At 46.1% G+C, this 22,969-nt stretch overlaps 1 protein-coding gene across 2 annotated transcripts in view; it reads right to left on the bottom strand.

Annotated features, from left to right (window-relative positions):
- The window catches only part of RTEL1 (regulator of telomere elongation helicase 1), a 195,007-nt gene that overhangs the window by 120,032 nt on the left and 52,006 nt on the right, over positions 1–22,969 (bottom strand). For both annotated transcript variants that reach the window (XM_073580810.1, XM_073580809.1), the window contains exons 12-20: positions 15,121–15,218; positions 9,293–9,348; positions 9,000–9,074; positions 3,733–3,808; positions 3,327–3,459; positions 3,042–3,155; positions 2,851–2,891; positions 2,203–2,288; positions 2,048–2,125 (exon numbers count right to left, since the gene is read on the bottom strand). In XM_073580810.1, coding sequence (XP_073436911.1) covers positions 2,048–2,125; positions 2,203–2,288; positions 2,851–2,891; positions 3,042–3,155; positions 3,327–3,459; positions 3,733–3,808; positions 9,000–9,074; positions 9,293–9,348; positions 15,121–15,218 — 757 coding nt within the window. The remainder of the gene's footprint in view (positions 1–2,047; positions 2,126–2,202; positions 2,289–2,850; positions 2,892–3,041; positions 3,156–3,326; positions 3,460–3,732; positions 3,809–8,999; positions 9,075–9,292; positions 9,349–15,120; positions 15,219–22,969) is intronic.

Below are 22,969 nucleotides of genomic sequence, written 5' to 3'. Positions count from 1 at the left end.
TTACGGATGCCGAAGGCACAGGATGGACTGGGCAACACCGTGTGGATTCGTTTCCCTCGGGTCTGCCTGGAGTGAGGGCAGCCCCTGCAGGCCGGAGGCTCCTGTGAGGTGGAGGTTCCCTCTAAAGGCGGCGAGACACTGTCCCTTCCCCTATCTGGGGCTTGAAGGGATTCTATTGCTCTCGTAAGCGATGCCATGTACAGTGACAGTGATCGGGTCCACTCCGGGGGATTTGACACATTGGCCGCGGTCGCAGGGGAGGGATCCTGGGCACGTTTGGATTCGCAGGCTTCGCATAAACGCTTGCTCTACGCCCGCGGAAACGCAGTCCGACAAGAGATGCATGCCGTGTAAAAGAACGTGTGCGTCTTTGCTTTTTTCGCACATGCTGTATCTGTCCGCTGCTGGGGATATGGGGAAGAGGTAGCCCCTTGTTCTTCCCTAGCGTGGCCTCTCGGGCAGCACTTACCCCAGTCCTGTGCCCCCCCCGACCTGGATGCTTCCTTTTAATCGCGCGCCTAACTCCTCGCACCAGCCTGTAAAATCGCTCTAGGGGCGGTACTCCCACTTTGCGGCCTAGCCCGTGCTCCGAAGCCGGGGCCTCGATTTTTACCGCCGCCGAGTGCGGAGCGGGCTGCCGGAAGTGACACGCGGCCCCGAGGGCGGAACTTCCTGCCACGGCCTAGCTCCGGCCGAAGCCGCGGCCTCAATTTTTCCCCGGTCGGGGGGGGGGGGCGCGGTACCAGAAAATGGCGCTACTGACAGGCGCAGAGTTCCTGTCCTGACGGATCCAGCCCTTCTCTTGCATGGCTAGTGGACGCCGCGAGGCGTGCTGCGGCTGTGGGTTCCATCCCGAAATCTTCGCAGGAGCCCTCCCCGACCCTCTCCTCACCGATGATCCTCTTCAGCCTGAGCGCAGGTATGTGAGGGGTCTTCGATAAAAAATAGGACGGTGCAGGCACCCTAGCTCCATCTAACCCCTTCAGGGGGTGAGGAGAGGGACCGTCCGCCACCTTGCAGCACCGCTGTCTAGCGCTGGTGGAGCAGTGGGGGCCGCACAGACTAGTCTTGTGCCTCTGTGCAAGCCCATGGTTTCAATACCTAGGGGTGGACAGGGCTAAGTCTGGCATAATGTCCCACGTCGCGGGAAAGGATACGTGGAGGGATACTCGCACGTGCTCGCCCGTTGATGGTTTGGGGAAATCGGATCCTTTCAAGAGGATGCATTGCCCCTGTCTCATCTTCATAAAATAACAAACAAAAATAGAAGTCTGGGGAAAAGTCCCAGATATGTCCCTCAGTGCGGGAAAGTATACGCGGAGACGATACTCAATGCGTGCTCGCCCGTTGATTGTTTGGGGAGATCGGACCGTTTCAATAGGATCCGTCGCCCCCATAGTAAACTAGAAAAAAAAAAATAGTCTGGAGAGATCCAGACTGTGTGTGCCTCCATAGGACACTAAGCAAAAAAAATTTCCACCCGCAATAGGGGCGAGGGTGTATACTGCGGAGGAGGAGCTAACCTCTTTTTTTCACTTAGCATCAGCCTCCTAGTGACAGAAGCATACACCCACAGTATCTGTGTCCCCCAATGAGACGAAGGAGAAAGTCCATTTTTTCCAGCTTAGAATAGCAAATTCTATGAAAATATTTTATTTTGTTTTGCCTCAGGTGAACAGGAGAATAGTCAATATAATAGTAGAAAAGATGTCATAAGTGGTCAGCCGAACCGAACGATCCTGTATAGTAAACAAACGTTCCGCTAAAGTATATGGAGGGAATAAGAAAGAGCCTGGGAAGTGGAAGTTTTAGTCATGTGGATTCAGTTTCTCCAATTTTTTTTTTTATAAGTATGAAGACCTGTAAGACGTTAATCCAAAGAGGGTTGTAGCAAACTAAACAGAGACGGGAATGAGAGTTTTGTTTGTGAAGTTTTTTTTTTGCTAAATTAGAAATGTCTTCATATATTGGTATGATGTTTTTTCTCAGCTAAATGGTCAGAAATATACTCGCTTTTCTTTTTATTTTAAATTCTTGTGCTTCTCACCTCTGTGAAAGATCCCTTCCCTCTTGGCTCCACGAACATTGGTTTTACATCATCAATTCGTGAAGTGAGGCCATTCTCCTGCAGGAAAAACAGGACAATATGACAGCACATACTGACACATGAACGTGACAAAGTCAACTTCGTGACATCCTCACCCTCCAGAACTCCAGGCTTTTATCCATGACTGGGTAAGAAGGAAAAAATACCAACAGACCATGAGGAACCACACGAGTTATGTTACCTGGAAACAAACAAAGATTGTGAGAACAATTGGTAATATGAAAAAGTCAACTGGCAATGACTAGCCCAAAAGAAGGAGAAGTGGAATCAGAAGGGACGACCATCGTAATCCACAGAGAAGGTCTAGTACCATGCAGAGAGGAGAATGTTGATGTCCATGCTTGGTACTAGGAAGAGATAATAGTTCATCCCATGCACAGATGGGGATTACACAAAAAGTCAAACCATGCATGGGGGAAAAAAAAAAAAACACAGGAAACCCATCTTCTGGCACAGACAGGACAGGTTTGGCGAAAACTTCATCTCCAGAATAGGCAGGTGGGAACTATTCAAAAAGTATTTCTTCCGCAGAGAAAGGTGGGGATCAGACAAGAAGACCACCCTCTGCAGAGAAAAGTGGGGATCAGACAAAAAGACCATCCTATGCAGAGAAAGATTGTGCTCAAACAGGAAATCCTTCCCTTGCACACACAGATGGTGGGGTATTGTACAAAAAGTCTAAAAAATACATATATGCACACAAAAAAAAGCAAAATTAAAAGGAAAAGGGTAGTGTAAATTACCAATAGTCTTCCCTAAAGATGATAAATAATCTGCTGAAAATCTGTAGAGAAAAAAAATAAAAAACAAAATATAAGTAACACAGGATACATGTATGATCGGTGTTAATATCGCAAGATTGGTTGAAAATTGGCAATCTGGTCATGTCATATATTCAGAAAGTTTCTAAAAAAGAAGATTTTATGATATCTACCTTCTGTCAAATGCAGAACTGAGCTGAGCTCCATCAGGGCCTCGAGGAACAACTCCAACCCAAATCTGGTGTTTTTCAATGACGTGTGGATTTTCCAGAGATACTGGAAAAGGGCTGAAAATTCAGAAAATACAACCGACAATCAGACAATAACAATAAGCGAGAGCAGCTTGTACCATAGGCACCATGAAAAGGACACATATACACATAGACAATGTGTCCGCACATCAGTGGTCTACAACTTTGTGCAATAATAAAACATCCCCCATGTGTTACTTGACTCACATCTGCATTTCCATGGTGAAGGAGCTGAGGGGGCACAAGGTCCCGCTGGTCAGAATAATGCTCCGTACTCCATATCTCACTAGGTCATTCATCGTGTAGCCAGGACTGAAGCACCAGTAGCTGAGCACCTTCCCTGCAAGATGGAAGAAAATAAGGTGGAAAAGGTAAAGAGACTATAATACTCCTGGTGCAAATGTATTGCTGCCCTCGGAGGAACATGAATAGTGAAATGCTCTGGAGCCACCTACAATGAGGAAAAAGAACCCCAAATAACTCTCCTAAACATTATAAAATTCAACAGTTCCTGCCAGAATCCTAAAGAAACATTATAACCAAACTTTTGTGGGCTGCCCCCAATAAGCCTTTGTGGTAGTAACCTGAAACAGAGCGTAGGAAAACCTCTCACCTCCCTGCCTTCTGCTATTACTCCAGATATCCCCACGAGGCTTTTTCCTCTGGCTGGTGTCTGGATGGATATGGACCTAGAAACAAGTAAAAAACATGGATGGAGATGCTATGCACTCACCTTCACCTAAATGAGAACCAGGTTTCAGAGCTGGGTTCTTCCAACATTCCTGCTCATTCAGCGCGTGTTATAGAACAGTATAGAAGCTCAGCTACGATGTAGGTAGGTGGTCAATGAGAATTGTGAATACAGCCCTGGATACAGACTATATGATTAGCATTATAATGTAATATATATACACACACTGTGATTCCACCAGCAGAATAGAGTGCAGCTCTGGAGTACAATACAGGATATAACTCAGGATCAGTACAGGATAAGTAATGTAATGTAATGTATGTACAGTCATGGCCAAAAGTATTGACACCCCTGCAATTCTGTCAGATAATACTCAGTTTCTTCCTGAAAATGATTGCAAACACAAATTCTTTGGTATTATTATCTTCATTTAATTTGTCTAAAATGAAAAACACAAAAGAGAATGAAGCAAAAAGCGAAACATTAATCATTTCACACAGAACTCCAAAAATGGGCCAGACAAAAGTATTGGCACCCTCAGCCTAATACTTGGTTGCACAACCTTTAGCCAAAATAACTGCGACCAACCGCTTCCGGTAACCATCAATGAGTTTCTTACAATGCTCTGCTGGAATTTTAGACCATTCTTCTTTGGCAAACTGCTCTAGGTCCCTGATATTTGAAGGGTGCCTTCTCCAAACTGCCATTTTTAGATCTCTCCACCGGTGTTCTATGGGATTCAGGTCTGGACTCATTGCTGGCCACCTTAGAAGTTTCCAGTGCTTTCTCTCAAACCATTTTCTAGTGCTTTTTGAAGTGTGTTTTGGGTCATTGTCCTGCTGAAAGACCCATGACCTCTGAGGGAGACCCAGCTTTCTCACACTGGGCCCTACATTATGCTGCAAAATTTGTTGGTAGTCTTCAGACTTCATAATGCCATGCACACGGTCAAGCAGTCCAGTGTCGGAGGCAGCAAAGCAACCCCAAAACATCAGGGAAACTCCACCATGTTTGACTGTAGGAACCGTGTTCTTTTCTTTGACTGCCTCTTTTTTCTCCTGTAAACTCTATGTTGATGCCTTTGCCCAAAAAGCTCTACTTTTGTCTCATCTGACCAGAGAACATTCTTCCAAAACATTTTAGGCTTTTTCAGGTAAGTTTTGGCAAACTCCAGCCTGGTTTTTTTATGTCTCGGGTTAAGAAGTGGGGTCTTCCTGGGTCTCCTACCATACAGTCCCTTTTCATTCAGACGCCGACGGATAGTACGGGTTGACACTGTTGTATCCTCGGACTGCAGGGCAGCTTGAACTTGTTTGGATGTTAGTCGAGGTTCTTTATCCAACATCTGCACAATCTTACGTTGAAATCTCTTGTCAATTTTTCTTTTCCGTCCACATCTAGGGAGGTTAGCCACAGTGCCATGGGCTTTAAACTTCTTGATGAGACTGCACACGGTAGACACAGGAACATTCTGGTCTTTGGAGATGGACTTGTAGCCTTGATATTGCTCATGCTTCCTCACAATTTGGTTTCTGAAGTCCTCAGACAGTTCTTTGGTCTTCTTTCTTTTCTCCATGCTCAATGTGGTACACATAAGGACACAGGACAGAGGTTGAGTCAACTTTAATCCATGTCAACTGGCTGCAAGTGTGATTTAGTTATTGCCAACACCTGTTAGGTGCCACAGGTAAGTTACAGGTGCTGTTAATTACACAAATTAGAGACGCATCACATGATTTTTCGAACAGTGCCAATACTTTTGTCCACCCTCTTTTTTATGTTTGGTGTGGAATTATATCCAATTTGGCTTTAGGACAATTCTTTTTGAGTTTTTTCATTTAAGACAAATTAAATGAAGATAATAATACCAAAGAATTTGTGTTCGCAATCATTTTCAGGAAGAAAATGAGTATTATCTGACAGAATTGCCGGGGTGTCAATACTTTTGGCCATGACTGTACACAGTGACTGCACCAGCAGAATAGTGAGTGCAGGTCTGGAGTATAATACAGGATATAACTCAGGATCAGTACAGGATAAGTAATGTAATGTATGTACACAGTGACTACACCAACAGAATAGTGAGTGCAGCTCTGGAGTATAATACAGGATGTAACTCAGGATCAGCACAGGAGAAGTAATGTAATGTATGTACACTGTGATTACACCAGCAGAATAGTGAGTGCAGCTCTGGAGTATAATACAGGATGTAACTCAGGATTAGTACAGGATACGTAATGTAATGTATGTACACAGTGACTCCACCAGCAGAATAGTGAGTGCAGCTCTGGAGTATAATACAGGATGTAACTCAGGATCAGTACAGGATAAGTAATGTAATGTATGTACACAGTGACTGCACCAGCAGAATAGTGAGTGCAGCTCTGGAGTATAATGCAGGATGTAACTCAGGATCAGTACAGGATACGTAATGTAATGTATGTACACAGTGACTCCACCAAGAGAATAGTGAGTACAGTTCTGGAGTATAATACAGGATGTAACTCAGGATCAGTACAGGATACGTAAAGTAATGAAAGTACACAGTGACTCCACCAGCAGAATAGTGAGTGCAGCTCTGGAGTATAATACAGGATGTAACTCAGGATCAGCACAGGAGAAGTAATGTAATGTATGTACACTGTGATTACACCAGCAGAATAGTGAGTGCAGCTCTGGAGTATAATATAGGATGTAACTCAGGATTAGTACAGGATAAGTAATGTAATGTATGTACACAGTGACTCCACCAGCAGAATAGTGAGTGCAGCTCTGGAGTATAATACAGGATGTAACTCAGGATCAGTACAGGATAAGTAATGTAATGTATGTACACAGTGACTGCACCAGCAGAATAGTGAGTGCAGCTCTGGAGTATAATGCAGGATGTAACTCAGGATCAGTACAGGATACGTAATGTAATGTATGTACACAGTGACTCCACCAAGAGAATAGTGAGTACAGTTCTGGAGTATAATACAGGATGTAACTCAGGATCAGTACAGGATACGTAATGTAATGTATGTACACAGTGACTCCACCAAGAGAATAGTGAGTACAGTTCTGGAGTATAATACAGGATGTAACTCAGGATCAGTACAGGATACGTAATGTAATGTATGTACACTGTGACTCCACCAGCAGAATAGTGAGTGCAGCTCTGGAGTATAATACAGGATGTAACTCAGGATCAGCACAGGAGAAGTAATGTAATGTATGTACACTGTGATTACACCAGCAGAATAGTGAGTGCAGCTCTGGAGTATAATATAGGATGTAACTCAGGATTAGTACAGGATAAGTAATGTAATGTATGTACACAGTGACTCCACCAGCAGAATAGTGAGTGCAGCTCTGGAGTATAATACAGGATGTAACTCAGGATCAGTACAGGATAAGTAATGTAATGTATGTACACAGTGACTGCACCAGCAGAATAGTGAGTGCAGCTCTGGAGTATAATGCAGGATGTAACTCAGGATCAGTACAGGATACGTAATGTAATGTATGTACACAGTGACTCCACCAAGAGAATAGTGAGTACAGTTCTGGAGTATAATACAGGATGTAACTCAGGATCAGTACAGGAATCGTAATGTAATGTATGTACACAGTGACTGCACCAGCAGAATAGTGAGTGCAGCTCTGGAGTATAATACAGGATGTAACTCAGGATCAGTACAGGATACGTAATGTAATGTATGTACACAGTGACTCCACCAGCAGAATAGTGAGTGCAGCTCTGGAGTATAATACAGGATGTAACTCAGGATCAGTACAGGATACATAATGTAATGTATGTACACAGTGACTCCACCAGCAGAATAGTGAGTGCACCTCTGAAGTATAATACAGGATAAGCAATGTAATGTATATACACAGTGACTCCACCAGCAGAATAGTGAGTGCAGCTCTGGAGTATAATACAGGATGTAACTCAGGATCAGTACAGGATAAGTAATGTAATGTACACAGTGACTCCACCAGCAGAATAGTGAGTGCACCTCTGGAGTATAATACAGGATGTAACTCAGGATCAGTACAGGATAAGTAATGTAATGTATGTACACAGTGACTCCACCAGCAGAATCGTGAGTGCAGCTCTGGAGTATAATACAGGATGTAACTCAGGATCAGTACAGGATAAGCAATGTAATGTATGTACACAGTGACTCCACCAGCAGAATAGTGAGTGCAGCTCTGGAGTATAATACAGGATGTAACTCAGGATCAGTACAGGATAAGTAATGTAATGTATGTACACAGTGACTGCACCAACAGAATAGTGAGTGCAGCTCTGGAGTATAATACAGGATGTAACTCAGGATCAGTACAGGATAAGTAATGTAATGTATGTACACAGTGACTCCTCCAACAGAATAGTGAGTGCAGCTCTGGAGTATAATACAGGATGTAACTCAGGATAAGTGCAGGATAAGTAATGTAATGTACACAGTGACTCCACCAGCAGAATAGTGAGTGCAGCTCTGGAGTATAATACAGGATGTATCGCAGGATCAGTACAGGATAAGTAATGTAATGTATGTACACAGTGACTCCACCAGCAGAATAGTGAGTGCAGCTCTGGAGTATATTACAGAATGTAACTAAGGATCAGTACAGGATAAGTAATGTATGTATGTATGTACACAGTGTCTCCACCAGCAGAATACTGAGTGCAGCTCTGGAGTATAATACAGGATGTAACTCAGGATCAGTACAGGATAAGTAATGTAATGTATGTACACAGTGACTCCACCAGCAGAATAGTGAGTGCAGCTCTGGAGTATAATACAGGATGTAACTCAGGATCAGTACAGGATAAGTAATGTAATGTACACAGTGACTTCACCAGCAGAATAGTGAGTGCAGCTCTGGAGTACAATACAGGATGTAACTCGGGATCAGTATAGGATAAGTAATGTAATGTACACAGTGACTGCACCAGCAGAATAGTGAGTGCAGGTCTGGAGTACAATACAGGATGTAACTCGGGATCAGTATAGGATAAGTAATGTAATGTATGTACACAGTAACTCCACCAGTAGAATAGTGAGTGCAGCACTGGAGTATAATTCAGGATGTAACTCAGGATCAGTATAGGATAAGGCATGTAATGTATATAATAGTTATATATGCATGTAATATCTGGTAAAAAGATGGAAATATTGCCAAGTTTCATCACTGACCTTGTAGGATTTTGAGATATGAGGCTTCCTAGGTGGAGGAGCAGAGCCCTCGGGGATATCAATATTAAATACAATCTGCATAACACAAAGAATAATATGTTATATGAAATCTGCAGCATTAAACCACTGCACAAATATCTATCAGAAGTACAGGAATGCTGGGTAGGAATGCATGTGAAATGCCTAATAGAGGCCACATTGGCTTGTATTATCACCCATCCTAAAGGGAGATATTCCTAAAATTAGAGAACGGCTCAAGGTATTTTAATTGGTAGTAAAAAAATCTTTCTTACTTGGATAATGTCAGACAACTTCTGAAGTCCCAGTGTGCTTGTAAAGACCCCAGAACCTGAAAACCAAAGATGTTCAAAACTCATGAAATAGGGATTTTTGTGTACTCACCATAAAATCCTTCTCTCCGAGCCATTCATTGGGGGACACAGACACAGTGGCTGTTATGCTGCTTGCCACTAGGAGGACACTAAGTAAACCAGAAAAAAAGTTAACTCCTCCCCTGCAGTATACACCCTCTCGCTGGATGGGATATCTCCAGTTCAGTGAAAAAAAGCAGTATGAGCATAAACAGTCAACAATAACCATAACTATGTCAAAACCTAAGAATGCTACAAATGAGCCAGTAGGCTGAACAGGGCGGGTGCTGTGTCCCCCAATGAATGGCTCGGAGAAAAGGATTTTACGGTGAGTACCCAAAAATCCCTATTTCTCCTACGCCTCATTGGGGGACATAGAGACAATGGGACGTCCTAAACCAGTCCCTGGGTGGGGAGCATACATCTGTTAATACCCCATGTACCACTGAGTCAACACTGAGGTACTGCCGATTGCAGGATGCGTCTGCCGAGAGCTACATCTGCAGAGGCCTGAGAATGAATTTGGTAATGTTTTGTAAAGGTATGCAGACTGGACCAAGTTGCAGCCTTGAAGACCTGTTCTGCCGAGGCCTGGTGCCGAATGGCCCAAGAGGCGCCCACTGACCGGGTAGAGTGCGCCTTAATCCCCACTGGGACAGGCGCATTCCTGACACGGTAGGATTCCTGAATCGCTGAGCGACTCCACCTGGCTAGCGTTGCTTTTGAAGCGGCTAGGCCCTTCCTATGCCCCTCTGGAAGTATGAACAGGGCATCTGACTTGCGGAAGGGAGCCGTCCGCGAGATGTACCGTCTCAGCGCCCTAACCACATCCAGGGTGTGGAGGGCCTTCTCAATGCGATTGACTGGCAGCGGACAAAAGGAAGGCAAAAAACTATTTTCTCGTTGAGATGGAAAGAGGAGACGACCTTGGGCAGGAAGGATGGGGACGTCCTGACAACTACCTTGTCCTGATGAAAATTCAGGAACGGAGAACGGCAGGACAGGGCTGCCAATTCCGAAACTCGTCTGACATAATTGCCACTAGAAAGACCACTTTCCAAGAGAGGACGGTCAATGACACGTCCTGCAGTGGTTCGAAAGGAGCCTCCTGTAAGGCCCCGAGAAGCAGCTTAAGGTCCCATGATTCCAATGGCCTTCTAAAAGGAGATGTCACATGGGAAACTCCTTGAATAAACGTCTTGACCTGAGGTTTTGTGGCAATTTTGCTTTGGAAAAGCACTGACAAGGCCGAAATTTGGCCCTTGAGCAAGCTAAACACGAGGCCTGATTTTAATTCGGATTGAAGGAACTCCAATATGGCCGGAATGGAATGGAGAACACCAGAGGGGAACGAACATGATCCTTGCACCATGAAAAGAAGATTTTCCAGGTGCGGTGATAGATACGCCTGGATACAGGCTTCCTAGCACTAATCATGGTGGAAATCACGTCGAGAGAGAACCCAGCCTATGCTAAAATCCAGGATTCAAAGGCCACGCCATCAAAGACAGGGCCCCGGAATTCTGGTGGGAAATCGGGCCCTGAGAAAGCAGATCCGTGCGATCTGGAAGTCGCCAGGGGACGTCGGCGACTAGTTGTATTAGTTCTGCATACCATGCTCGGCGTGGCCAATCTGGCGCGACTATGATCACTGGTACACCCTCCGCTCTGATCCTCTTGATGACCCTCGGAAGCAAGGGAAGAGGGGGGAAAGATGTACGGGAGCTGGAACCGGTGCCATGGCAGAACTAGGGCGTCCGCTCCGATGGCGCATGGATCGCGCAATGAACCGAGACACCTTGCTGTTTAGTCTGGAGGCCATGAGGTTCACATCCGGAGTCCCCCAACGATGACAAATCTGCTGAAAGACTTCCGGATGAAGAGACCACTCTCCCGATGCAATGCCTTGGCGACTGAGAAAATCTGCCGCCCAATTTTCTACACCCGGGATGTGAATTGCTGAGATGGACGAATGGTTGGTCTCGGCCCAATGGAGGAAATGACTCACTTCGTGCATGGCCATCCTGCTCCGGGTACCTCCCTGGCGGTTGTTATATACGCCACAGCTGTGGCGTTGTCGGATTGGATCCTGATGGGGTGACCTGCGAGGAGATGGTGCAAACTCCGTAGAGCAAATCTGGTCGCTCGTATCTCCAAAATGTTGATGGGGAGACGTGACTCTCGGGTCGACCAACGACCCTGTGCCGTGTGGTGACGAAAGACCGCACCCCAGCCGAGAAGACTTGCGTCGGTGGTTACTACCAACCATCTTACTGGGAGAAAAGACCTCCCTTGATTCAGGGAGGACCTCAGAGTCCACCACCTGAGGGCTTGCCTGACCCGCAGGGACAGAAGGAACCGACGGTACAGGGAGAACAGGTTCTTGTCCCAAGCTAACTGCAACGCATGTTGTAAGGGACGGAGATGGAACTGTGCAAATGGAACTGCTTCCATCACAGCCACCATCTTTCCGAGAACTCTCATGCTGAAACGAATGGAGTGAGAAGCTGGACGGGAAAGAGTCCGCACTGCCTGTTGTAAGGCTTGCGTATTTTCTCGAGGGAGAATGACCAACCTGCGGGAAGTGTCCAAGATCATTCCTAAAAAGGAAATCTGCTGAGCTGGTTTCGGGGAAGACTTTTCGAAGTTTATCTTCCATCCCAGGCGCGAAAGTGTATTTACTGTTATCTCCACGGATTCCTGGCAGGCTGGAAGGGACGGACCCTTGATGAGCAGGTCATCCAGATACGGTAACACCACCACTCCTTGAGAGTGGAGAATGGCCATGACAGCCGCTATGACCTTGGTAAAGACCCTAGGGGCAGTGGCAAGTCCGAAGGGCAAGGCATCCAACTGGAAGTGTTCCTCGTGAATTGCAAAACGCAAGAACTGCTGGTGAGACGGGCAGATCGGAATGTGAAGGTAAGCGTCCTTGATGTCGATGGATGCTAGGAACTCTCCTTTTTGGAAGCGACAATTGATTGAAGAGATTCCATTAGGAATCGCCGTACCGTGACAAACTGATTAAACAGTTTGAGATCCAGAATGGGTCGCATCGTCCCATCCTTCTTTGGAACCACAAAAAGGTTTGAATAAAATCCTCTGAACCTTTCGTGATGAGGGACCGGAACGATGACTCCGTCCCTTAAGAGAGCCTGAACAGCCCGAACGAAGGCTCTTGTCTTTCCCTTGGGGGGACAGGAAAGGAAAAAGCGAGTTGGAGGGGGAGAGGAAAACTCTATCTTGTATTCGGAGGACACCAGCTCCCTGACCCACTTGTCGTGGACGACCGCGAGCCAGGTGTGGCTGAAGGAAAATAGGCGACCGCCTACTCTGTCGGTGTCCGCTGGATACCGCAACAAGTCATTGGGTAGATCTATGAGATCTGTATCCCCTGGATCCAGAAGCCCTAGGCCTGGGTTTCCAAGAGTGGTTAGGTCTGTATGAGACCTGGGAGCCTCTGTCTCCACGCAGAGATGGACCTGATCCGGAAGAGAAGGAAGAGGAGGACCAACCGGAGTTGTTGCGAAAAGATTGAAAGCGCGTCGGCTGTTGGTTGCGAAACGGCCGAACAGCCTTTTGTTGAGGAAGGAATTTACTTTTTCCCCCGGTAGCATCAGAAATGAGCTGATCCAGTTTCTCTCCAAAAAGACGACCCGTTCGAAAGGGGAGACAAGTCAACGATCTTTTAGATGTGGCATCCGCCCGCCAGTCGCGGAGCCATAGGGCTCTTCTAATGGAGATTGCATTAGTGGCAGTTTGAGCAGCGCAATTGGCGGCATCAAAAGAGGCATCCACTACAAGGTCCGCTGCGTGAATTATCTGCATGGCGACCGTGGTTGCCTCCGGAGGAAGATTGGTGCCCTGGAAGGAAGTAATCAAGACTTCTTCCCAAGCGGCCATTGCCTTAGTGACCCAAATTGCTGCGAAAGATGGAAAAAGCGCTGCTCCTGAAGCTTCAAAAACTGAACACGCAAGGTAGTCAATCTGACAACTGGAAGGGTTTCTGATTGAGGAACCCTAAGAAACGGATAGAAGTTTTTGAAGCAAGACGCGATAAAAAGGTGGGTCCACCGGAGAGGACTGTAACCAATCCGTCATTAGGTCTGGATCAAAAGGGTATTTAGCCTGAGTATACTTTTGCCCTGTGAACCGCTTATGCGGACAATCCCTAGGTTTCTGGACAATTTCCTTAAAGTCCGGATGGCTGGTAAATAACCTGCGCACACGCTTGGTTTTCTTAAGTGAGATAGGATGTGCTGGAGCGGGAACATTATCTTCATCCAACTTCAGAATCCTGTTGACTGATTCTATAAGAGAATCAAGCGACTCTTGATCAGTTGTGAGATTCTGAGGGGCTGACGTGTGAGATTCAAATTCAGAGTCGTGCTCGCTGAGAACTCCAGGAGAGGGAGAGTGAGACACAGGAGTCACAGATGCAGAGGCGCGAATGGGACTAGGGGACGCGTCATGGGTCCGCTTTCTAGAGACCTGATCACCCCTTGAACAAGTACGGCCCCTGCTGGTGGACGGTTCCCGGCTGACGCCAGAGCCTTCCTCGGGGGGTAAGGTCGCCTTCTGGCTTAAAGAGTCCTCCCGGAGGGAGAATATAGCCTGGGTCAGAGACTCCACCGACCGTGATAGGGATGCAGGGGTACTAAACACAGGAGGCCCTTCAGCAGCGGCGGCGAGGGGCGAATGAGCGCAGGTCGGGGAGCAGGCCGGGTCGCAGTCCGTGCATAACGGATTAGTCTGTGCACTGGGTAAGGCAGACTTGCAAGTGGTACACACGGTAAAAAACGCAGTGTGCTTTTTAGCAGCCCGTTTAGCCTCCTTAGATTGAGACATAGCGATCCAGAAAGGGTTAACAGCAGAGTCTGCTGCAGCTGCAAGGAATGTGCCGGGAAGGGGTTAAGCTCTAATCTGAGGGCAGATGCAGCTTACCCGGTCCTATTCTGTGGCCCTGTGGTGTCACCCGGAATCCAGCAGAATGCTCGCCTCACAGCTCGTGTCCAGAGCAGGCTGAGGCAAAATGGCATGGCCCCCGAGAATAGAATTGCGCATCTCGTCAGGGATGAGAGGCGCCAAGACGAGGAGGCAGAGATAATAGCGCAGGCGGCGCTATTCAAATTGCGGCCTAGTAGGCCGGGAAAGCCGGGGGGGGGGGGGGCATCCATGCAGGGTCTCATCCTCTTGGGTTGATGTAGCAGAGCTGGAGGAGTTCTTAAAGGGCCATGCTCAATCGATCCTCCCTATGATAGGGGGATGGAGAGCTATGGGGCCGATTCAGGGCCTACGTACCGGAACTCTAGTCATAAGATCATCGCCAATATTGCCAGAGGAATTGGCCCCAAACGTCACAGGAAAGTGTACGGGGAGGTATACTCCGCGTGCTTGCCTGTTGGGGGTTCGGGGGAGAGCGGGTCGTAGAAAGGAACCGTCGCCCCCTTCACTCTGTTAATTAAAAAATAAAAATTTACAGAAAAATTCAAAAATAAAATAAAAACGGTGGGGTCTGAAGCCAGACCCAAGTGCCTCCTACAGACACTAAGCATGAACTGGAGATATCTCATCCAGCGAGAGGGTGTATACTGCAGGGGAGGAGCTAACTTTTTATCTGGTTTACTTAGTGTCCTCCTAGTGGCAAGCAGCATAACACATACTGTCTCTGTGTCCCCCAATGAGGCGTAGGAGAAAACCAATATACCAAATATTTATATGGGTAAGGCCCAAATCAGAGGACTCCTTACTTCCGCCCACATGCTGTATGATCTGATCGAGCAACTCTAAGAGACTGGTTCTCGTTTCGTACGTGATCCCCGCGGAAGCGAAGAGCTCGAAGATGTAACTATACAAAGATGAGGAAAGGATAGGTAAGATCTGAGCATTCACATTCTAAGCTAAACACACACATCTAGTGATACAGCACACAGGCAATGTATACAGGAGCGCCGCACTTATAGGTGCCTCCTCCCTCCATAATGATTAATATCATTTATGTATGGGAATATACACCGGCAGTCAACAATCAAAACTGGAGTGGTTGCGTGGGTAGACACACTAGTGTCATCTCAGTTTTATCTTTAGTTATGGATATCTAAATAAAATGCAGTAAAGCAGAGAAAAAACCCTTGGGAGAGCTAATGATATTGTTATCATTTAGCTATGTGAAAATAGAATACTTAGGCTGGTTTCACATTAACGTTTTTTTGCGCAGCAAATCGTGCGCGTCCATGCTAATGCGTCATGCGTACCTATCTTTAACATGGCGTGCGCATGGTCTTGCGTTTGCACGCGTTCGTATGTGTTTTCGTGCGCATGAGTTTTTGCAAGGTGTGCACCTAGGCGCACCAGACGCAACCTGTTGCATTTTTGGGTCCGCCGAAGGGCGTAAAAGATAACTGCTTGCGCACGGAATGCGACAAAATAACGCATTACAGTCTATGGGAACGCAGGCGTGCGCATGGACATGCGTTCATCTGCGTTTTCGTACGATTCTTTTTTTGGCGTAAAAATGTGTAGACACTGGTTTTAACCCCTAGAGAACGAATGCGCATAAAAAACGCAAAACGCATGCAAAAACGCATGATGCGTTTTTTTGCATGCGTTTATATCGCGCACGATGTGCTGCGCAAAAAACGCTAATGTGAAATTAGCCTTACAGGTGCTTCTCACAAAATTAGAATATCATCAAAAGTTATTCAGTTCTTCAATGCAAAAAACGAAACTCATATTATATAGAGTCATTACAAACAGAGTGATCTATTTCACACGTTTATTTCTGTTAATGTTGAGGATTATGGCTTACAGCCAATGAAAACCCTAAAGTCATTATCTCAGTAAATTAGAATAATTAACAAAAAACACCTGCAAAGGCTTCCTAAGCGTTTAAAAAGGTCCCTTAGTCTGTTTCAGTAGGCTCCACAATCATGGGGAAGACTGCGGACTTGACAGATGTCCAGAAGGAGGGTAAGCCACAAAAGGTCATTGCTAAAGAAGCTGGCTGTCCACAGAGTGCTGTATCCAAGCATATTAATGGAAAGTAGAGTGGAAGTAAAAAGTGTGGTAGAAAAAGGTGCACAAGCAACCGGGATAACCGCAGCCTTGGAAGGATTGTTAAGAAAAGGCCATTCAAAAATTTTGGGGAGATTCACAAGGAGTGGACTGCTGCTGGAGTCATTGCTTCAAGAGCCACCACACACAGACGTATCCAAGACATGGGCTACAAGTGTCACATTCCTTCTGTCAAGCCACTCATGACCAATAGACAACGCCAGAAGCGTCTTACCTGGGCCAAGGAGAAAAAGAATTTTGCATTTCATTTGGAAATCAAGGACCCAGAGTCAGGAGGAAGAGTGGAGAGGCCACAATCCAAGCTGCTTGAGGTCTAGTGTGAAGTTTCCACAATCAGTGATGGTTTGGGGAGCCATGTCATCTGCTGGTGTAGGTCCACTGTGTTTTATCAAGACCAAAGTCAGTGCAGCCGTCTACCAGGACATTTTAGAACACTTCATGCTTCCCTCTGCCGACAAGCTTTTTGGAAATGGAAATTTCATTCTCCAGCAGCACTTGGCACCTGTCCACACTGCCAAAAGTACCAATACCGGGTTTAAAATCAACAGTAACCGCAAACTCGCCTGACCTTAACCCCATAGAGAATCTATGGGGTATTGTCAAGAGGAAGGTGAGAGACACCAGACACAACATTGCAGATGAGCTGAAGGCTGCTATGAAAGCAACCTGGGCTTCCATAACACCTCAGCAGTGCCACAGGCTGATCGCCTCCATGCCACGCCACATTGATGCAGTAATTGATTCAAAAAGAGCCCCAACCAAATACTGAGTGCATTTACTGAACATACATTTCTGCAGGCCAACATTTCAAATTTTAAAAACATTTCTCACGCTGGTGTTATAAAATATTCTAATTTACTGAGATAATGACTTTTGTGTTCTCATCGGATCGGATGTAAACCATAATCATCGACATTAACAGAAATAAACACATGAAATTGATCACTTTTTGTAATCACTCTATATACCCATCTTTAACATTGGAAACGCAGGCCATGCGGATGCATCGTTTTGACGCTGCAGCGAACGCAACATGTTGCATTTTGTTGAGGTCGGCGCAGCGTCATAACGACGCAAGTGGAGGCATCCACATACATCCGCATGGCCTGCGTACCCAATGTTAAAGATAGGAACGCAGGCCGCATGCAGATATAGGCAGAGCTGAACGGAGGAGGTGCGGCAGAGGGTGGAGCTTCATTTAGGAACTACGCAGCCCTCCACAGCTCTGCCAAATGCTAGTGTATAACTAGCCTAAGATAGATAGATACTATTGAAGACAAGAAATAGAGCAGCACAAAAATACAAAAGAGAGTCCAGGTGCAAAGCTCCCAAAGGCATGTACCAAACCTTTATGATGCAAAAAATCCAAAAAGCAGGAACAGCACACTGGTTTTTCAGGGTTAAATGAGAGCTGTTTATTTAGCCCATAAGTGCAACATTTCGGTTCAAGTGGCGAACCTTTTTCAAGCACTGCTTGAAAAAGGTTCGCCACTTGAACCGAAACGTGCACATACTGCATTGTACTACTGTACCCAAATTTATGATATATTTTAGGAGTTGGTCCATTTTATAGCAACTCCAACAAAATGGACACCAACTCCACTGTCCCTCTTCTAGGTACACTTGCACTCAGGAGACAGAGGGATTTACACAAGCGACATCCACAGAAGATCTGTAGTTACTTCTCCAAGATGTTTGGAACAACCTCCCTGCTGAGATCCTTCAAATCCCGTGTACAAGTGACAAGTGTACCTAGAAGAAGTGGTACAATTTAGAAAAGACAAAGGGCGGTCACAGCAATTATTGATGCTATTTCTCTTTTGTTCATTCTCTTTGCATTTTGTTCATTGAAAAAAATAAACTATGAACACTTCTATTTTTTTAAACAATTCTTAATTTGCAGAATTTTTTCCACACCTGCTTTCTCAAAGCCACATTTGCTTCATTCTGTTAGGAGAGGCTTATCAGATTTTTATTTTTTGTAGATAGATCAAGATAAACATGAAAAAAGGATATAATAGCCCATTCATATGACCTGGACACTTGGGTTATCAAGCTCTAGAGTAGACAGATAGAATAGTAGATAGAAAATAGACTTATCTTTGGAAGATTTTTGAAAGAATGGTCCGTCAGCTAGGATTAGGGTCAATGGTGAGTTGTCTGGGGTGGTGGCGATGGGAACAAGACAGGGATGTCCTCTGTCGCCCCTCCTATTTGCCATCGCTATTGAACCCTTAGCATGTATTATTAGGGCCTCTAAGGAAGTGCGGGTATTTAGGGTGGGGGACCTAGAGGAACGCATCTCGCTCTATGCGGACGACATGCTTCTGTATCTGGGGGATGCCTATTCCTCTATTAGACCAGTTATGGCTATCCCTGAGGAATTTGGTAAGTGGTAGGGCCTCCGTATAAATTGGAACAAATCGGTACTTATGCCTATAGACCCGTGTGTAGACACGCAGAGGTTAGAGGAAACCAATATTAAACTGGTAACAGAATTTAAGTATCTGGGGATCAATGATACAGCTAAACCTGTTGACTATGTGCCTCTTAATCTGACACAACTGTTAAATAGATTTGTAACTAAAATTGATGCATGGTGTAGACTTCCCCTATCAGTTGTTGGGAGAGGAAATCTCACCAAAGGGGTTTTAATGCCCCAACTGCTCTATGTACTTCACAACTTCCCGGTGTGGATCCCGGCATGGTGCTTTCAGAGGGCTCATAGGTTATTCAGACAATTACTTTGGGAAAAAAAAAAGCTGGCTCGAATCCGTCTGGAGTACCTACAAAGAGAAAAAACAAATGGGGGGCTGGCTATCCCGAATGCTTGGATCTACTATATGGCGGCTCAGATTCAGCAACTGAAGGGTTGGGATCAGTGTGGTGCACTGGAGAAAAATGGGCGACTGGCAATTCAGAATAGCCCCTGGAGAGTACCAATGTATATGGTAGACGCCCGGGGAGGGGGAAACAAATTATCTCAAGCTCCAACTCTGGCCATGATCTATAAGGTTTGGGATTGAGGAAAGCACCTGTTGGGTGGTTCTGATTGCTCTTTGTTTACACCATTGTGGCATAATCCTAGTCTCCTGGAATTTCAAACTTTAGAAGGGTGCTCTGATTGGGAGGCGAAGGGGGTGATGACGGTGGCACACATTCAGTCTAAAAATACATTAAAACAGTTTGAACAACTGCACACTGAATTTGACATTCCCCATAGGTTTTTCTACAGATGTTTACAGCTCCGGCATGCGTATGCAGCTCAATTCAAAACTAGAGATCTTGGTATAGATCCTAATCCCTTGACAATGTTGGTGGGGGCTTGGGCTCCAGAAGAGGACCGATTTCCTCCATCTATAGAATACTTCTCAATGCATTCCACGATAAGTACCCCCTTTGCACCAAAGCTAGATGGGAGGAGGATGTTGGCCAGTTCTCAGATGATCAATGGGACTATGTATTGAATTCAGTGCCTTGTCTTTTGTTATCAGAGGCCCAGAGATTATCGCAGGTGTATCTAATACATCTAATATATAAAGCTCAAAGTGTGTATGTATGTATGTATGTGTGTGTGTGTGTGTGTGTGTGTGTGTATGTCCGGGATAGGCATCCGCACCGTCGCAGCTACAGCCACAAAATTTGGCACAGTCACACGTCTGGACCCCGAGAGCGTCCTAAGCTATGTTGTGAGGCGAAATTTTAACCCCGCACGTTCCAATTCACCAAACAATTTTGCCCCTATCTACATACTGGGGGGAAAAGTGTGTGTGTGTCAAGCCCCGCCCCTCATTATGATGTCACAATGCCCCTATTTGCATACTGGGGAAGCAGTGTGTGCGTGTCAAGCACCGCCCCTCATTATGATGTCACAATGGTTGCCATGGCGACGCTGATGTAATCAAAGGTTGCAAGCCCTGCCACCGCTCATTATAATGTCATAATGGTTGACTATGGATTGGAGGATGTGTGATGAGTATATGGGCACCGGACTATGGGATGGAGGATATGTATGACAGGTATATGGGCACGGGACTATGGGATGGAGGATATGAATATGGGCACGGGACTATGGGATGGCGGATATGTGTATGGGCACGGGACTATGGGATGGAGGATGTGTGATGGGTATATGGGCACTGGACTATGGGATGGAGGATATGTATGACAGGTATATGGGCACGGGACTATGGGATGGCGGATATGTATATGGGCACGGGACTATGGGATGGAGGATGTGTGATGGGTATATGGGCACTGGACTATGGGATGGAGCATATGTTTGACGGGTATATGGGCACGGGACTATGGGATAGCAAATATGTATATGGGCACGGGACTATGGGATGATGTGTGATGGGTATATGGGCACTGGACTATGGGATGGAGGATATGTATGATAGGTATATGGGCACGGGACTATGAGATGGCGGATATGTATGATGGGCATATGGGCACGGGACTATGGGATGGAGGATATGTATGATGGGTATATGGGCATGGGACTATGAGATGAGAATATGTATGATGGGTATATGGGCATGGGACTATGGGATGGAGAATATGTATTATGGGTATATGGGCATGGGACTATGGGATGGAGGATGTGTGATGGGTATATGGGCACTCGACTATGGGATGGCGAATATGTATGATGGGTATATGGGCATGGGACTATGAGATGAGAATATGTATGATGGGTATATAGGCATGGGACTATGGGATGGAGAATATGTATGATGGGTATATGGGCATGGGACTATGGGATGGAGGATGTGTGATGGGTATATGGGCACTCGACTATGAAATGGAGGATATGTATGATGGGTATATGGGCATGGGCCTATGGGATCGTGGATATGTATGATGGGTCTATGGGCATGGGACTATGGGATGGAGGATAATTATAATTTGTTATAACTAACCACAGTTAGTTACTATGCCCGGGCAGCGCCAGGCTCTTCAGCTAGTAGGAAATATAAAACGCCTGTGTTCTTGCACAAAATCGTGATAAGGAGTGACTTGTGCTGCCCCCGATGTAGCCTACCTGATGCACACCTTATGCATATGTTCTGGGCGTGTCCTCGGCTTGGACGGTTCTGGAATAATGTTCTGAATATGTTGGCAAGAGTTTATGGTACAAGATAGCTCCCTGATCCAAAGGTCTGTGTGCTGGGTATTATACTGGATATTCCTGTGGAAGACCTGCTGGTGATCGGTATGGCTAGAATTTTATATATAGCACGGAAAACTATTGCCTTGCACTGGAAGCAATCTGCACCTCCGACGGTGGAGGGGTTTATTAATAGGGTCAATAGTTCTATAACACTGGAAAAAGGAGTGTATATTAAAAAAAAAAGCTATCGGAAAATTTGATAAAATCTGGAGCCCCTGGCTTAACACCCCGGGTTTGCCATCCCAAATTTTGCTGCTGGAGAATCTGGTCCCTATGCTTCGTTAATTATGGTACCCCTTATTCCCTCTTGGTTCCATATTATCTCTTGCTTTATGAATAGGTTTCATGAATATGTCTAGTGCTCATTCTGTACTATGTGCCTGACTGTTCATAGTTCTATGCTGTACAAGTCTTATCTTGCTTCATATTGTCCCCCTTAAAGGGACCCTGTCACCGCCCCCCCTGGCGTTTTTAAGTAAAAAAGCCACCTTGTGCAGCACTAACGCTGCATTGTCGAGGTGGCTCTTTTATTTAGAGTACCTTCCACCGCTGAAATAATTGTTTATAAAATTGGTCAGACATACCGGATATTTGACAGGGGGCAGGTCTTTCCCCATCTGACAGAGACGCCTCACATCCGTCACTCATGTCTTCCTGCATTTTTGGATACGCCTCCACATCACTCTTTTCAAATCCTGGCTCCTGCGCTGTGCTATGTATTCTTGTGCATGCGCAGTTTTATCACTGCCCGTCCGCTCTCATGACTTCCTGGCCTTCCTATTGCGCCTGCGTGGACGCGCGGCCAGAGATCCCGCCCCGCAGTCGCTTATGGTTTATTCACACTGCGGGGCTGGGAATCTCGGGCATGCGCAGTAGTTATCTGCGGCTCTCCAACTCCCGGAAAGCGCTCCGCCTCTTTCCTACATTGCAGAGTCATCGGTGGAATCGTCAGCTTCTACCACCGATGATGCTGCAATGTAGGAAAGAGGCGGAGGGATTTCCGGGAGTCGGAGAGCTGCAGATAACTACTGCGCATGCCCGAGATTCCCAGCCCCGCAGTGTGAATAAACCATAAGCGACTGCGGGGTGGGATCTCTGGCCGTGCGTCCACGCAGGCGCAATAGGAAGGCCAGGAAGTCATGAGAGAGGACGGGCAGTGGTAACTGCGCATGCCCAAGAATAAATAGGACTGCACAGGCGCCAGAATTTGAAAAGAGCGATGTGGAGGTGGATCCAAAAATGCAGGAAGACATGAGTGACTGGTGTGAGGCGTCTCTGTCAGATGGGGAAAGACCTGCCCCCCTGTCAAATATCAGGTATGTCTGACCAATTTTATAAACGATTATTTC

This window comes from Dendrobates tinctorius, unplaced genomic scaffold, assembly GCF_039654945.1.
Source record: "Dendrobates tinctorius isolate UK_male_01 unplaced genomic scaffold, ASM3965494v1 ptg000065l, whole genome shotgun sequence".
In the NCBI taxonomy this organism is placed as follows: domain Eukaryota; kingdom Metazoa; phylum Chordata; class Amphibia; order Anura; family Dendrobatidae; genus Dendrobates; species Dendrobates tinctorius.
This window is presented reverse-complemented; position numbering and strand designations above follow the sequence as displayed.